At 42.3% G+C, this 17314-nt stretch overlaps 3 protein-coding genes across 6 annotated transcripts in view; all 3 read left to right on the top strand.

Annotated features, from left to right (window-relative positions):
* raraa (retinoic acid receptor, alpha a) overlaps positions 1-3446 on the top strand; it is a 75648-nt gene extending 72202 nt beyond the window's left edge. For all 4 annotated transcript variants that reach the window (XM_054598517.1, XM_054598515.1, XM_054598514.1 and 1 more), the window contains 5 exons: positions 649-809; positions 932-1108; positions 1246-1450; positions 1680-1838; positions 2038-3446. In XM_054598517.1, the coding sequence (XP_054454492.1) occupies positions 649-809; positions 932-1108; positions 1246-1450; positions 1680-1838; positions 2038-2234 (899 nt within the window). In that variant the 3' untranslated portion in view covers positions 2235-3446. The remainder of the gene's footprint in view (positions 1-648; positions 810-931; positions 1109-1245; positions 1451-1679; positions 1839-2037) is intronic.
* Positions 3447-6557: 3111 nt separating this feature from the next.
* mki67 (marker of proliferation Ki-67) lies at positions 6558-14154 on the top strand. The gene is made up of 16 exons (XM_054599471.1): positions 6558-6746; positions 7145-7247; positions 7713-7794; positions 8058-8173; positions 8831-8900; positions 9026-9101; positions 9549-10148; positions 10287-10519; positions 10624-10993; positions 11243-11358; positions 11605-11782; positions 11888-12016; positions 12155-12891; positions 13130-13175; positions 13320-13403; positions 13760-14154. The coding sequence occupies exons 2-16, from the start codon at positions 7159-7161 to the stop codon at positions 14152-14154; spliced, it is 3321 nt and encodes a 1106-aa protein (XP_054455446.1). The 5' UTR covers positions 6558-6746; positions 7145-7158.
* Positions 14155-14183: 29 nt separating this feature from the next.
* Positions 14184-17220, top strand: LOC129091456 (translation initiation factor IF-2-like). The gene is made up of 2 exons (XM_054599082.1): positions 14184-15134; positions 15546-17220. The coding sequence occupies exons 1-2, from the start codon at positions 14219-14221 to the stop codon at positions 16964-16966; spliced, it is 2337 nt and encodes a 778-aa protein (XP_054455057.1). The 5' UTR covers positions 14184-14218; the 3' UTR covers positions 16967-17220.
* Positions 17221-17314: the final 94 nt, after the last annotated feature.

Here is a 17314-nt window from a genome sequence, read left to right as displayed (position 1 = left end):
TAGCTTAACTGCAGCCCAGTCTGGATGGGAGAAATGGATGGAACCTGTAATGGGATTCCAATGCTAAACACCCCGCCTGGTGTTTTTTATCATTTGGGGTGAGCACACCATTCTCAGCCCGATCGCCCAGAGGGAAAGCTCATTGGATTATTTCAAGGTTTTTCTTTCCTTCCCTCCATTACCATGGCCCTTCTCCGATGGAGCCGTCTCCCAACATTTATCTTGTAGCGTAGGATAAGAGAAGGGAGGCTGAGGCTGCTGCTGCTGTTTGCTGCAGACAGAGCATCCTTTTCCTTGCTGATGACTTTGCCTTTGATCTTGATCTCAGTTTACCGTGTGGTAAATATTATGTAGGAAATACACGTGGTTGGAAGCATGTTACAATACGTTTTCAAGTAATATGGACAGATTCAATTGGCTAATGAAGGCCGCATAAGTTTGGTTTTTAAATGCAGGTTCTACATCAGCGAATTTTCTAAAAATGTAGCTGAGATACAGTATATGAAAACTATATTTAGAACAATGAAAGCTTGTAAATTAAGGAGCTGAAGTTAGTCACTTAAGCCAAAAATTTTTTTTTAAACTGTATATATTTTTTAAAAACACATAGTAATCTTACTCTCTACCCTTCTCGTTTTATCCCTGTAGCAGTAAGGAATGACCGGAATAAGAAGAAAAAGGACGAGAAGAAGCAGGAGTGCACAGAGAGCTACGTGCTGAGTCCAGAAACAGAGCGGATGATCGACCGGGTTCGCAAGGCCCACAAAGAAACGTTCCCCTCTCTCTGCCAGCTGGGCAAATACACTACGGTCAGTAGCATGACACTGGCAACCTGTGCATCCCGTAATATCTGTTCGCCTTTGTTAGCTGTAGTAATTACTTTAATCTGGAAATATCTAAAACTTCGCCCTACCTCTGTCCCCCCTTCCAGACTAACAGCTCAGAACGACGTGTATCTTTGGACGTGGACCTGTGGGACAAGTTCAGCGAGCTCTCCACCAAGTGCATCATCAAGACGGTGGAGTTTGCTAAGCAGCTGCCCGGTTTCACAACGCTTACCATCGCTGACCAGATCACTCTGCTCAAAGCCGCCTGTCTGGACATCCTGGTAAGAAAAACAGCAAGCCCACCACATTTTTTTTTTTAACCAAATTTACCTGATTTAAAAAATATATAAAAGAATTAGAGGAGAGGATTGGTTCAAATTTCTAACCCATTGCCCCGTTCTGTCTCCGCCGTCACCAGATACTCCGGATCTGCACACGCTACACACCAGAGCAAGACACCATGACTTTCTCAGATGGACTCACGCTAAACCGAACCCAGATGCACAATGCCGGCTTCGGTCCCCTCACCGACCTGGTTTTTGCCTTTGCCAACCAGCTCCTTCCTCTGGAGATGGACGATGCAGAGACGGGGCTGCTCAGCGCCATCTGTTTGCTGTGTGGAGGTAAGTCACCTCAAAGCTTACTGAACTTTCTCTTTGCCAATTAAAAATTCCAGGTTAGAGCTTTAATAAACTGATAAGACTTGAGTGTAGTAACCTCTGAGTGTCAGCCATGTCTCTGGATAAAATAACAGTAAGGTGGCCCTTGAACACCACCTAGTGGCTAAATGTGAACATGGCAGTAGGAGATCATTGACACATTTGTTTCTGCACTTGGCTTGTTTTTGCACAGATCGACAGGACTTGGAACAGGCAGAGAAGGTGGACGTCCTGCAGGAGCCCCTCCTGGAGGCGTTGAAGATTTACGTAAGGAGGAGGAGGCCCCACAAACCCCACATGTTCCCCAAGATGCTGATGAAGATCACTGATCTGAGAAGCATCAGCGCTAAAGGTCCGTGGTCCTCACTAGTCCCAAGTGTTTATATGCCATTGTTGCTAAAAGATTTGATTATAAATGATTGCTCATGTCATATTAATATTGTGTTTAAGAGAAAGAATGAATTATTTAATTAATACCTGAAAATGTATTTTGTAAGATCTATGGTAGCTTACGTTTTCCTGTCTCCCCCCCCCTTAAACCCTCCCTGCAGGAGCTGAGCGGGTCATCACCCTGAAGATGGAGATCCCCGGCTCCATGCCCCCTCTCATCCAGGAGATGCTGGAGAACTCGGAGGGCCTGGAAAGCGGTGCCGCAGGCGGCCGGCCCAGTGGTGCCCCCCCAGGCAGCTGCAGCCCCAGTCTGTCCCCTAGCTCTGCCCAAAGCAGTCCAGCCACACAATCGCCGTAGTAGCGGCCCACCTTTTTTTTTATTATTCCTCACGATGCTCTCTGTGTCCTCCCTCGACGTTCTAAAGAGGAGGGGGCGAAGGAGGGGGGGGCCTTGCAGAGCCAACCTCCTCCTTTCCTACGACACAAGACCCCAACTCCTGTTCTGCTTTCCCCTTACTCTGGAGCACTTTCCCGATGTGAGGGGAGGTAAGGCCGGGGCAGGCCGGGGCAACAGGATGCCTCTGAGAGACCACACCGTAAACACTGCTGATGACTCCTCCCGCGTCTCCCTCCACTCTCCCCTCCAATGCTGCTCCTCCCCTCTCCACCTTTCTCCAAAAAAGACAAATGGAAACAAATCTGGATGCAGTGGTGACCAGTTTCGATTGGAACTGAGAGTGGGCGGGGCATCGTGGGACAAATATATGATCAAGGACAATGCATACAGACTGACTTGACAAACACCAGACACTTTTTTTTGTTGTACTCTGAGGCAGACTGCAAGCTTGGGACTCGTCAAAAGACCCCCTCCTCAAAGACTCTGGGTCTTTTCTCTTTTTCCAACTTCAAAAAGACAGATTTCGTACAAAAGATATATAAATATATATAGAAAGTTAAGGAACTATTGTGATTGACATGTCCAGAACAGAATGGCAGGTTGAAATGAGATGTTTTCTGAGATTAGAAATTGTTGTATTCCTCCACCGTTTGAATCGTTTTCATACCCATCGAGAGTATTGAGAGAGACCTTTCAGTTTGATCACATTTGTACATTATTCCAGTTAACAAAAAGCAAAAGATGTTGAAATTTCTCTCCAGTCTACACACGCAAACACAAACAAACAAACAAACAAGACACGTATACACTTACACACACACACACACACACACACACACACAGACACACACACACACACACACACACAGACACACACACACAAATGTGCACAGAAAACAAGTCGCAATGAATATCACCCACTATTCCAGGTTGGATTTGTTTTCCTTTTTTCTTTTTTTTTCTTTTGCTTCCAAGAGAATGGAAAAAAATATGATTGTATGAACTTGGTTGTATAATATGGTCACAGGTCCTTTCAAGAAATCAAATTAATGAAGATTCATTATTAAGGTGTATTTTAAGTAGCCTTTGAGTTTGTGTATATAAGCTGTATTCATTTCTTTAAAACTATGAAGAGTTTTAGGCTTCACCTGATTTTTTTTTTTTTTTTTTTTTTTTTTTTTTTTTTTTTTTTTTTTTTTTTTAAGAATACCTTTTATGTGTTTTGTTTATAGGTTTGTGATGCAAGAAAAGACATTTTGAGCACATTTTACTGAAGGAAGTTCTTTCATGTTTTGTGTCCTACTAAATACTGGACAGACCCCTTAACCAATCACTGGCTGTTCAGAATGTGGCTTTCACAGACAATTTCAACCCCCCCCACCCCTTCACTTTTAAACATGTTCTTACATACAGTAGAATGACAAGTCCAGTCGGGGCATAGCTTTTTTTTTTGGCCATGTAGCAGAACGAGATGGTGTTTCTGAAAAAAAAATGGTCAGCCAGATGGCACTCGTAGCCCGGCCAGGTTCAAGGTAGCCACAGCAGCTCAGCCTCAAAGAGAGTTAAAATGTGAAGAATGGTGTACATACATACACACTGTATTAAACACACGCGGTTCTCAATAGTCTCTGAATGCATCAGTAATCTGTAGTGGATGGGAAAAGACTAGATTGTAGTGATGCCTCTGCTCTCTCAGTTTTCAGGCAAGTGAAGGTCATAAATGTGATGTTTGTCAACTAAGTCCTCACAAATCTCCTCCCTGGCAACCTGTGGTAGAAACAAATATGTGACTTTTTTGCCGGATCCAGAGCAACCTCGCACCCTGTGACTCACTTTACGCCAAAACGCCTTCACCGTTACACACACACACACACACACACACGTTTTTATCTCGACCATCATTACTGTACACACGCCAATGTCTCAGGAAGGAATCATTTTGTGTGCTTGGCCTGTTCTATGTCCTGTGCTGCACCCCCTAACCCTCCACAGATGCACACATACACACACTTCTGCTACTGAGCCCCTGAACTTTTTTTTTTCTTCATTCACTCGTTTTCATTTGGCCTGGCAGACCAGGACTTGTGCAGAGAGACACTTACCCCCGACCCTGCAACGTTACGACATAGGATGCCAGTGTGGAGTCTCTTCGAGTCGTTCATGTGTTCTGTTCATTTGTACGGTCAAAGCTGCTTTCATCATTTAGGACTTCACCTGTCCACAAGAGCGCACAACTTTTCCCTCCACAGCTAATCTGGAATAGCAACAGACACGCCGTCAGTTTGAGAATTATGGAATATGTTGCAATTTTGTCAAGATTATCAAGCGACTTTGGAAAAAAGAAAAAAACAACAAAAAAAGATAAAAAATAAAACCAACATTTAATATTAAATGAGATTGTGTTGTTCACGTGTGTCATTCTTTTCATTCTCATGCCACAGCGGTGTCCTCGGCTTGTTTTCATGCATCATATATTTCACTTGTTCTGGAAGCCTTGGAGCTCCCTTTGTGTGCAGCAATATCAGCAAATTGAAGAGACGGATAACAAGGGGTAGCAGGACAATCTTCATTTTTATATTTAGTGTTGAACATTTGCCATCACCCACTGAATAAATACCAGACCAAGAATCATCATGACGGTGACTTCAATCAAAATCAGCATTAACGTAGGTTTAAGTGAAACTTTGTAACTTTTGAAAAAGAGGTAACGCATATTTTCTCTGAAAAGTTTATTTACAAGCAGTAAAACAAACCCATGCTCAAATCATTACACTCAGGGGTTTTGTGGTATAAAAGAGTGAGTTTGCAGACTGTTTAAGCATTTAACCATTACCTGGTAATTGCCATTTAAGCAACATGCACACAGACTCAGTTTTACAAGAATACAATAGAATGACCAGGAAAAAATGACATTAAAAACTCTACATCCAGAACCAGGCTTGGGCTGGATTCACAAATTCTTGTACAAGGTTTAGCTCTACTGTATATATAGTGCACAGTACATTGATTGTTTCTGGAATATGTTGTGCTCACTGCTGGAGTTGGCGTCAAGACGAAGACAACACAATCATCAGAGTAGTTGTTAGTTGATGGAGTGGATTAGGCCCAAGAAGACAAATCGGTACTTCCCCTGTAATAGATTACTTCAAAACTAGTTGGCACACCTAAACTGACAACCACTGTCTATAATCACAATGAAACTGAACCACACTGCATGAGATGCACGAAAAATATGAACATTAATAATTTGTTTTGCCATTAGCCATGTATAAACAGACTTATATCATATCATTGCTAGTATGCGCGCCTATAAACATCTTTCACCAATATGTAAAAATCTTATAGCAGAAATTCAGAGCTGCAACTGATAACATTAATGCTGGCTCTGTTCCATTTAGGTGTGTCAGTAAGCCAAACCAATAAACCAGTAGGCTATACTTAATACCATGGCCCTTATTGATATTATCAATTAAATCTGTGTTTTTTTCAGCAATAAAACGCAGAATGCCTTGTGTGAAAACAGTCCATAATGATTATGTACAACAAATAGAGTACTATAAATAATAGCTTCTCAATACTTTGATATCATGTATGTTAAACCCATGAAACCGAAGATCCATTATAGTCTGTTTTTGAAAAACATACAGTACCAGTCAAAAGTTTGGACACACCTTCTCATTCAATGGTTTTTCTTTATTTTTTATTTTTTTCTACATTGTAGATTAATATTGAAGACATCCAAACTATGAAGGAACACATATGGAATTATGTGGTAACCAAACAAATGCTCAACAAACCAGAATATGTTTTATATTTTAGATTCTTCAAAGTAGTTGAATGAGAAGGTGTGTCCAAACTTTTGACTGGTGCTGTATTTTTAAAAAATCTCAAATATACAGTATATGTTTACAACATTAGAAGTGTAAAAATCCTAAACGCGGTGATCAGCCCAGTCTAGGCGCCGGAGAACCTTATGCCCCGCCCTCTTATCGAATAGTGACGTTTCAACCAATCACGACCCTTCGCGCGGGATTTCAAACATTTTCAAATGAGATTCCCTTTACCGAAGTGAGATTGTTCCGCCAAATTCGTAAACAAAATAGTCCCTTTCAAATAAACTCAATTTAAAATACAATTCTGGGAACAAAACAGTTTAGAACGTTGTAACATTAAATCCACATATTGTGTAGTGTATACCAAAACAACGGTGAATGATTTGCATGCGTTAAGGATACTGTGTGTTTGCAGTGTGGCGGAGTGATACCACGGCGTGTATGTGGAAGCGGCGGTAGACGTCAAGGGTCGACTGTGAAGTGGCGTACGTTAGCCAGTAGTGAGGTACGTTGTAGGGCATGGTAGGTGACAAGTGTGCGTTTAGTCTGATATGATATCTTAGTGTAATTCCTCTTAGTCACATCCCGGTCGATGTTTATGGATTGCCAGAAGTTGACGGTTCTTTGAGCGGATTTCCAGGTAAGACTTAAAAAAAAACCACCATACGTTGTAAATGTTCGTCCTTCTTATGTCACATAACGTCAGTCAGTCGTCCCTAAACCAGCCGTGCACGTCTGGAGGAACCGCGTGTCTTGTTTCTGGTTTGTTCTACGTTGACATCAACTCCCGACGAGGCTTTTAACACCACCATCGTGGCGACATTACACGTGGGGTTTTAACTTGAACACTATCAACGACCACTTCCAATGGAGTCAAGTTACTTCACATTTAAACAAAAATATCACTAGCAGCATTAAAGTCAAACTGATTAAAATATCTTTAAGCATAGGAATGATGGGTTTTGGGGGTTTTTGCAGACAGTTGGCCCTCCGTCGGGCTCGCACAGCCTTCACCCTCGTGTCTGCTCTTGTCCACAGGTAACGTTGAGAAGATGCCCCTGCACGGCAAGATAGTGGTGATCAAGAGGAGTGGAGTAGACGGGACGGAGTTCCCTCTCACTGCCACATGCTTGTTTGGAAGGTGAGCTTCATTCAAATAGCATCTGGTGGATATAATGTTAGTTTTTGCCATGTCATGTGTTTTTAAGATATTTCAGATTTAAATCTCCATTTATTTCTGTTGTTTAGTATTAATTGCACTAGTTTTTTTTTAATCTATAAACCTACAAGTTCTAATGCATGCAACAAAAAAAAAAACACCCACGTCTGCACATGTAATGTAAGGGCCAGCATTTACTACGTGTGGCCATGTTGAGCTTTATAAACCCCTGTGGCCCTTAGGCGGCGTCTGCTGATGACGTCAGAATCTGGTCTGCATGTCTGCTCACTGACTCCTCACTATATATTCAAACCTCCAAGTTAACTTAACTTCTAGACAACAGGATGTTTCATCTGTGAACGGGGATCACTTAAATGTGAACCTTTTACAAGGTTTCAATGAAAATCTCTCTTTTATTGACACATTTGTTTCTTTGTGGTCTTACAGGAAGCCGGACTGTGATATTCGTATTCAGCTTCCTCAGGTCTCCAAGGAGCATTGCAGAATTGACTTGAATGAAAATAAAGAGGTAAACACACATTTTTACACGACTTCATTAACTTGTGCCCCCACAAACAGTGTTTGAACTCTTATAGCATGTCTAGGATAATCAGGAACTGTTACTGAATAGTCACAATAATGTCTTTTTGTATTTCGGTCATCACAATGTTAACTTTGTAGATACTTAAATCACTTGTGAATTCCCTGAGGGGGAATTATGACCTAGATAGAAGTCTAGCTGACGGTTTGATAGAATGTGTTTATGTTGATGCTTATGTTTGTCTCTCCCAGATCATTTTGACAAATTTGAGCTCTGTGAATCCGACCCGTGTCAACGGAGAGGCTTTGCAGCAGTCTGAGCGTTTGAAGCATGGAGATGTGATAACTGTTATTGATCGTTCTTTCAGGTGAGCACAAAGGGAAATTTTGTTGCTTCCGACTTTGCCTTCCATATCCACCAAATGAGTTTGTTAGTGTCAGCATTTGTGCTTAAGTACTATGATCCTTTTATAAATTATCATTATTTATTCAAACTTAATTTGGACCCTGGTATATTTTATCGAGAAGTGATCATGCAAACATGTAATTCATTTAAATCAAAAATCAGTTGCTTTTACACTTTGTACAGTGCATACTCATGCTAGAAGGTAGTACCCACGGAACAGAAGTTGCTTCATCTAAATTTCCACATTTACTCGGTTAACTGAAAGATTTGAGCGCAATCTGCTACCACCAGACCTCACACCATTTTAATTTCCATAATCAACGTGCTGTTTAATTATATTTCTCATCAGCTGCAATGATTCTTAATATTTCTCCTCAAGAGTTTTATAGTAATGTGTCCCCACATTCACCCTTTTGTTTTTCTTAATGGTTTCATCTCTCCTCATATTCGCCTGTGCTTCCCAAAGCACATTAGAGCTAAGTACAGGGGGGATGTATTCAAACAGCACACATTATTTGGGAAATGGGAATCCCATGGTCTCATTTCCCACATGTTACCACTTTCATGACTGGCGTAAATCAGGTCTTACTCACATTTTGTTGCCAATTTATCATTTCAGGTTTGAATACCCACCACCACCCACACCGAAGAAGAGGTCTTCCATTGGAGGCAAAACTGAAACCCTCAAAGTAATTAACCCCTTTTTGATCTTTATCACTAGAGCAGTGCAGCCTTCCCAGTGTCTCGAGTTTGCCTACACTACTGATAATGTTATTATCTTATAAATGTGTTAACAAAAGTGTCTCATGTCTAGGTTCTTCAAAATCAACAAGTGGGAGACACTGTTGCCACTGAAACTGGAGAGAAAAGGATCTCTGAAGTGTCCACAGGTGAGACAGTGTGACAGTGATTTTTCTCAATTAGACATATGAGAATTTAATATTGGACGATAATGTTGCACAATTTACACAGTCAGTGTGCATTCCCAGGTTTGCCATTTCTGTTGCAGGTTATTAAACATTAAAGAATACAAATTTGTCCAAATGTTTTGAAAATGGGGATAAGAAGTCATTGCTTTGGTTCTGTATAGAATTCATTCATTTAAGTAAATATTCGAACCCGGTCCTATCCAACAGAATTTACAAAATGCAAGGCGTTGTTATAATTTTTTTCATATTTAGCTCAGCGAATAAAACATCTGCCATCAGTAAAATATGTTTTAGCAGCCTTACTAACTTACTGTCCAAACCCACTCTGTTCCGTTTAAACCGGTTTGGTGCCTGTATTTTTTTCCCTGCATCCCTAGTCTAACACTTTTATTTTTTTTCAATTGTTAGACCCTCATCTTAAAGATGGAACTAACCATGACAACATCCAGCGACCCCTGGAGAAAACTGTGTGTGTGGAGGCCAAGGAGGACGATGGCCTGCTGCAAAGCAAGAAAGCCTCCCCCTTCAACGATCTGTATCAAATGATCAAAAAATCCCTGGATGTCAAGACCCCTCGCAAATCCTCTGCCAGTGTGCTTCAAACACCTAGCTCAAAGTTTTGCACTCCAAAACCTTGTTCGGTCAGGAAAAATGGAGAACCTGTCATTTCCACAGAAGACAAAAGCACTCCAAAGAAGGAAGAAGCTGAAGTCTTTGCTGTTGCTGATGAAATTAAAGCGGAGGCTGGAAATGTAAGCACCTTGACCCCAAAGTCTGTGAAGAAGCAGAGGAAGTCCTTCCAGGTTCCTTCCACTGAGATGGCCACGTCTGAAGCTGAAGATGCCGCCAAGTCTGAAGCAACTTCCCCCCAGAAGAGAATCCGTACACCCCCCAAGAGGTTTACTGCAGGTGAGGTTGTTGAGCAGTCGCCCAAATCACCCGTGAGACGGAGAAGCAAAGAGGCTAAACCCGCAGTGACTCAGGAACAAGAAGAGAAAGTTGAAACGGGTAAGAAAGAGTGTTATACTATATTGTATCTCTTTGACTTTAAGTGTGTTAACACAATTATTAATTATTCAAGCGTGTTATGTTCACTTGTGTTTGGTTGTTGTTGACTTACTGTCATGTTTTCAATTCATTTGTTAGTGAAAGTGACATCCAAAAAACGCAAAAGTGAAGAACTTGGCGATGACTTGCCCACATCACAAATGAAGAGGAAGCGGGTTTCCTTCGGAGGTGTCCTCTGTCCTGAGTTATTTGACAAACGCCTGCCTCCTGACTCTCCGTTACGTAAAGGTGCCGCTCCGCGCAGAAGTCTGGCTGTGGCGAAACCCAAACAGTCACTCCTTAGACGAGCATCAGCCAGCGGCTTGCTACAGGTAAGACTTAAGTGGTGAATGATGACTCAAATAGTTTGACCTAACACATTTAATTGTAATCCATCCTTTTTAATCCTATGTAAAATGGATCTTGTTTTTTGTAGGACAAAAAAGAGCGTTCATGTAGCCCAAAAATGAGGACTCCGTCACCTGGAAAGAAATCCCCAAAGTCCAGGACCCCTTCTCCCAAGGCTGCGACTGCTGCAAAGAAGTCTCCAAAATCCAAGAGCCCGTCTCCCACTGTTGCTGGAACCCCGGGAGACCAGACTCCCAAAGTACAAGGGCGCTTCTCTGTGTCCCACATCAGCACACCATCTCCAGTTGCAGAAGATACTGACCAGGTGCCTTTAGTCACTGCGACTCCTAAAGTATCCCTGAGGAGGAGGAGCACCTCACGGGAGACTCCAGGTCTGGCAAAGAGTGCTGCAAAAGTAATGCGCAGAAGAGGTGGCATCTCACGGGCATCCATGAAAGGTATGTTGGACCCTGAAATGCACAATATATAAGAATAGAAATTCTTGCTGTGCGGATGCTAAGCAGACTGAAGCGTAAAGAGCAATGCTGAAAGCCATTCAACTATCATGTTCACTTTTATCACATGGGTTGACTTCAGCACATTACATCTTATTTCATCTGTCAGTCATTTATGATAACTAAAATGAGAACGGTAAACGGATAATGTTGTCCATGACTGATGTTTTCTAACTTTTGGTGTCTTTACAGTCAAAAATTCCTGGGCAGACATTGTGAGATTTGGGCAAACTAAGGCTCTAGTTGTTGCTCCAGCTAAAAAAACGGTTATCAGTAAGATGATGAAGAAGACTGTCTCCAAACCACAGGTAAAGTCAGACACTGTTATGATTACAGTGTACATTTACATCATTGTAATTGCTGTATATATTTTTTTTTTGTAGTCTTGGAACAACGTTTACTTGTTGGGCCTAATTATAGTCAAAGGACTAAGAGAAAAAGATCATACTGCATGTCAATTGTTACTGTAATGGGTGCATGTCTGTGTTTAATGTAGGCATGGTTACCTTTTTTTTTTTTAAACTATAAATACAATGTCTTCTCAATCTTCTCAGACCCCTGCAAGAAAGCCCATAGCCCATGTCAGCACTGGGCATGCAGATTCACCCGTTACTATTGTTGTGGGCAGAGCTCACAAACAAACAGGCCTACATCCAACTGGTGCCGCACCAAAGCTCGTCACCAACATCGCTCTCTTTAAAAAGAACATGGAAATGGATGAGGACTTGACAGGTAATGCATATTTGCCAGCCCAACAAATGAGAACATTTGTTTTTTTGGTAATGTATTTTGGACTTTCAATATCGCACCTTCTTATATTGTGTGTTGTGTTTTCAGGCATTTCTGAAATGTTGAAAACTCCTGTAAATGAAATGAGGAAGAGATCGGTAATCAATGAGAACAATGCCCCAAAGACACCAGTGGGAGGTCTGGGAACATCAGTGTTGAACACACCAGAGGAGACAGGTACAGCCTTTGGTGGTTTTGTTTATAGGAGGGAACTGAAGCATGAAATGTGTATTCCGCATAATCACTGAGTCTAAGGGGTTGTTCAGATTCATCCAGTTGGGCAATTGAATGTTAAAAATGTGACTTCTTTTACAGGTGAAATGATGGTGTCTCCACTGAGTGTTTCATCTACAGTAAAAGACAAAAGCTACAACAGCGAGGCAGTCCAACGCCTCTTTGATGATAATAATCAGGAGTCCAGCACCGTTATTGAAACCCCTGCCGTGGAGGATTCCAGCGAACAGCAGTGCACAGATTTGAAGACTGCTTCTGTAGCGACTCCCAACCAGAAGCCAGAATTACCGGTATGTGTCACTGGAGTGAAGAGGATCATGAAGACGCCAAAGCAGAAAGCCGAGCCTATTGAAGACCTGAGAGGCAAGATTTTGAAAACTCCCAAGCAGAAGCCAGTACAACAGGAGTGTCTCACTGGAGTGAAGAGGATCATGAAGACGCCAAAGCAGAAAGCGGAGCCTATTGAAGACCTGAGAGGCAAGATTTTGAAAACTCCCAAGCAGAAGCCAGAGCAACAGGAGTGTCTCACTGGAGTGAAGAGGATGATGACTACTCCAAAACGGGAGGCTGAACCTGTAGAGGACATCAAAGTGGAACTCATGACCACTCCCGAACAGAAGCCTGAACAACAAGAGTGCCTCACTGAAGTTGAAATAGTTTGCAAGACTCCACAACCGGAGTCTGAGCCTCTTGAAGACCAAGGAAAACCTCTGGAAACTCCCAAAGCTCTGGAGGCTGGTGTGACGACACCGGAACACAAGCAAGAATCGGAAGACCTGACTGATGTGACAGCTGAAAACCTGGAGAGCTCCTCATTGGTATGTTTCACAAATAAAAATAAAGAGTTAAGAGCTTAAACATGAGTTTCAGGTACTCACATTGTTGAGCAAGCTGTATTTGAAGTTTATTATTTCATTGATATACCACCAAACATTTAGGGTTATCCAAGTGTTCTGAAATATGTGTAGCCACTGATTTTTAAAATTTAAATTCCACTAACCTTTTACATGACGTTTAAAGGTGACTTTTCTTTTTCTTTTTTTTTTTTTTTTGCAGGTTGCAGTTCAAACGCTTCCAGATTGTGATGAGGAAATGGCAAAAGGTTAGTTCTTGGTTCTTAGGCCTGATAAGAAATATGTTCGAGGAGAACTGGTTGACATTACTGGGAGTGGTCATGTAAACTGCATTGCACTGATGAGCTGATCGTGTTTGTGATGTTATTGTCTTCTCTACCTTTTTTTTAAAGAACTAGTCTTTGCCCAAGAGGAGCAACAAGACGATGTGCCAACAGATGTGATTGATGATGTTCCCCAAGTTAACAGCAAACAGGGTATGTTTTCTATTACTAACCTCTTTTCATTGGCTTATGTTAAATTTTACTTATAATTAGATTATACAAAATGTGAGAACATGAACTCTGGGAGATTGTTTCTGAAACGTTATGGAAGTTCTGCATATTGATATATATTCAACAAGATATGGAAGTCTGCTCTAAAAACATATTTTAAAGTAATTTTCCTCCTAATAGAAGTTGTTGGACTGTTATATAACCATGGCACAAAAAAGATATATAGTTTAAACTAACTGAAACCTGATGCAAATATTTCCACTACTGAAAAATATTACAGCTACTTTTCCTTTGTATTCTTCTCTTGTTTATCGGTATATTGTATTGTCTTATTCTAGAAGCAGATGCAAATGAAGTTGCCGTTGATGACCACTTAGAGGAGCTGTCAAGTGGACATGATGATAACGAACCATCAGATGCTGTAGAAACCATCGCTCAAGCAGCTGTAGATGAGAATGTATGTGTGGAAAAAACTGAAGAGGACACAGTAGATGAGAAGATACCTGAGGAACAACCCACAGTAGATGAGAAGATGCCTGAAGAACAACCCACAGTAGATGAGAAGATACCTGAGGAACAACCCACAGTAGATGAGAAGATGCCTGAGGAACAACCCACAGTAGATGAGAAGATACCTGAGGAACAACCCACAGTAGATGAGAAGATGCCTGAGGAACAACCCACAGTAGATGAGAAGATGCCTGAGGAACAACCCCTAGAGGAAGATGCCTGAGGAACAACCCACAGTAGATGAGAAGATGCCTGAAGTGGAAGCTGCCACTATCAAAGTCACAGAAATGGAACAAACTGCCACAGATCCTGACCAGAAGAAATCTCTAGCAGCTGATGACAAACAGGAGGAAGCAGAACACTGTGAGGAACCTGTCGCCCCTACTCCAGTCAGAGGAAGAAGAGGGAAGAAAACTGAAGCTACAGCACCACCCGCTGTCAGACAGACACCAAGAGGCAGAAAAGCAAAGTCTCAAGAAAGCCCCTCTGATGATCAACCTGAAATGGCACCAGAGAAAGCTGTGGAAACAACACTGGTGACTGAGATTTCCACTGAAGCTGTGAGTGACCAGACGTCTCCAATAAATGAAAATGATTCCACACCTGCTGAGGAGGAAGCTGTCGTGAAGCCCACAAGGGGAAGAAAAACCAGAAAAACACCCGTTGAGCCAACTGAAGATGTGAGTGACGAGTCACCTGAAACGTCCATTCCTGCTCTTGAAAAACCCAAAAGAGGGAGAAAGCCAAAACCTGATGCTGTTGAACAAAATGAGGTGGTAGAAGACACCGTTGTCGCTGTGGAGACCAAGCAGCAGTCTCAGCCTCCAGTCAGGGCTAAGAGGGGAAGAAATGCCAAACAGGAAGAAGAAAAGCCAGAGTCTACTTCAGTGGAGACGACTAAATCCCAGGAGCCGGCTAAAAAAGTAAGGAAAACCAGGAAGGCAGAGCAAGCTTCTGAAGATCAACCTGAAATGATCCAAGAGGTTGTCACTGAAGCTGAAATGGTGCCAGAACCCGAGAGTCAGCAGAGTGCACTAGTTGATGTCGACCACGAAGCAAGCGACAGTGCAGCACCCCTGGAGAAGGCTGTGGTTAAACCCAAGCGAGGGAGAAAAGTTAAGCAACCCGAACCATCAGTGGCCGAGCAGCAAGATGTGCCGAGTTCTCACAGTGAGGATGTTCCCCAAGCCGACATGACAGAAGGTATGTCGTCTTTCTTATTTGTGTTTCTGCTGTCATGCTATTGGGTTAAACTGAATCACCTAAAAAGGATTTCTGATTCCATGCTACACGTGTACAAGTGAGAGAATATGTTAAATGTGTTTAACATTGTATATGTCCCATTAATCAAATTAAGACATTTGAGTTTGCTCCTATTGAAGCAGTGTTCACTAAAGTATGTTCTTTAAGGAACAGTTTCATACATTTGACCCGCAGTGTTTTAACAATAATAATGTATGGTCCTTGTCATAGAATTTCATTGGTAAACACACAAATCTAGACTCCTCAGCTTCATTTAACTGATCAGTTATTTGATATTGGTTCAACTGCTATAAATGTAAAGATAACATTTCTCCTTTTTTTTTTTTCTCTCTCTCTCTCCTATTATTTTAGAAGCTCCAGTCAGAGGAAGAAGAGGGAAGAAAACTGAAGCCACAGCACCACCCGCTGTCAGACAGAAGACAAGAGGCAGAAATACAAAGTCTCAAGAAAGCCCCTCTGATGATCAACCTGAAATGGCACCAGAGAAAGCTGTGGAAACAACACTGGTGACTGAGACGTCTACAATGAAAGAAAATGAGTCTGCACCCGCTGAGGAGGAAGCTGTCGTGAAGCCCACCAGAGGGAGAAAATCCAAACAAACACCTGTGGAACCACCTCAACCAGAGCAAAGTGAAGATGTGAGTGACGAGTCTCTTCCTGCAGACGCTCAACCTCAGAAGTCCATTCCTGCTCTTGAAAAACCCAAGAGAGGGAGAAAGCTAAAACCTGATGCTGTTGAACAAAATGAGGTGGTAGAAGTTGTCGCTCAGCCTCCAGTCAGGGCTAAGAGGGGAAGAAATGCCAAACAGGAAGAAGAAAAGCCAGAGTCTACTTCAGTGGAGACGACTAAATCCCAGGAGCCGGCTAAAAAAATTAGGAAAACCAGGAAGGCAGAGCAAGCCCTTGTAGAAGCAGGAGAAGAAGTCCAATCCATTGAAATGGTTGTCCCAGAGGAGGCTGAAGCTCCACTTGTTGCTGAACCAGTGAAGATGAAAGAACCGGCTACTGTGGCTGCAAAACCCAAGAGAGCAGGGCGTAAAGCCACTGAGGTCCAAGAGGTCCCTGCCGCCAGCTCCACAGACAAACTTAAACGCGGTACGAGAGGAAAACGAGTAACTGAAGAGGGCGGAGTCGAGTCTGTAGTACCAGAGGAAAAACCTGAGCATGAGGTGGATGCTGAACAGGGGAATAATGCTGAGCCAGACGCTCCGGTCATTAAACAGAGCAGGGCAAGGGGGGCAAAAACATCTGTGAAAAACGAGGTTTCACAAGCCATTCCGGCCAAGAAAGCCCGTCGAGGTGCAGCCCTTCCCCTTGAGGAGACTAATGCAGAATCCACCGTCCTGGTTTCAGAGCCTGCTTCATCTTCAGTAAAACCAGCCAAAAGGGGCAGACGGGCAGCAGATGATGCCCCGGTGACCAGTGAAGTTTCAAGCAAGGCTGTCGTAGAAGACACAAAAACATCCAAAAGAGCCGTCAAGTGGAAAGCGGACTGTGAAGTCTTTGAAGTTCCAGAAGCAACACCTGTGAAGGCAGTTCGGGGTAAGAAGTCCAAAATTGGAAGCAAAGTCGACACAGAAAGCAAAAATGTTCCAAAGGATGCTGGCAAAACTGAAGAGAAGGATCTCTCAGACAAAGTTGGTGAAGCTCAGCCCGTCAAGAAAACCAGGAGAGGGGCAAAGGTCGCCGATGTAACCGCCGACGAAGCTGAGTCCACAAGCGAGGCTGACGCACAGCCCAAAACCCGGAGAGGAAGAACATCAAAGAAATAAAGCATTTATATATATTCTTCGTCTTAATGACTTTTTGAATCGGTTGTTTTTATTAGATTGTATGGCATTTTAGAATGTAGTTTTATAGACTGAAAATTAAGCACTGCTTTTTTTTTTTTTCCTTCAATACAGCAGGGAATCTTGTTGAACCATTTCTTTTGTGACAAGTTGTATGTTGTTCATTTGTGGTTTTACAAATATCTTTATGGTGGGAAAAAAGTAATAATTAAATTTCTTTTTGTACAATTGAAAAATATGACTCAATGTGTCTTTTTGTTCAACTATTTCTCTGGTGGTCTGTGCGGTTAAGGTAACAAAATAATAATAATTGACCAAATGGCTTGGAAG

The sequence above is a fragment of the Anoplopoma fimbria genome, chromosome 5 (assembly GCF_027596085.1).
Source record: "Anoplopoma fimbria isolate UVic2021 breed Golden Eagle Sablefish chromosome 5, Afim_UVic_2022, whole genome shotgun sequence".
NCBI lineage: Eukaryota > Metazoa > Chordata > Actinopteri > Perciformes > Anoplopomatidae > Anoplopoma > Anoplopoma fimbria.
Note: the sequence above shows the minus strand (reverse complement) of the source record. Positions and strands in the feature narration are given on the sequence as shown.

Bases quoted from the DNA above. Each gene is read 5' to 3' on its own strand.
- mki67 (XM_054599471.1), top strand. From the start codon at position 7,159: ATGCCCCTGCACGGCAAGATAGTGGTGATCAAGAGGAGTGGAGTAGAC. The intron at 11,359-11,604 runs GTAAAGTCAGAC...CAATCTTCTCAG, and splicing joins AGACTGTCTCCAAACCACAG to ACCCCTGCAAGAAAGCCCAT. The intron at 13,404-13,759 runs GTATGTTTTCTA...GTCTTATTCTAG, and splicing joins CCAAGTTAACAGCAAACAGG to AAGCAGATGCAAATGAAGTT.
- LOC129091456 (XM_054599082.1), top strand. From the start codon at position 14,219: ATGGAACAAACTGCCACAGATCCTGACCAGAAGAAATCTCTAGCAGCT. The intron at 15,135-15,545 runs GTATGTCGTCTT...CTATTATTTTAG, and splicing joins CCAAGCCGACATGACAGAAG to AAGCTCCAGTCAGAGGAAGA.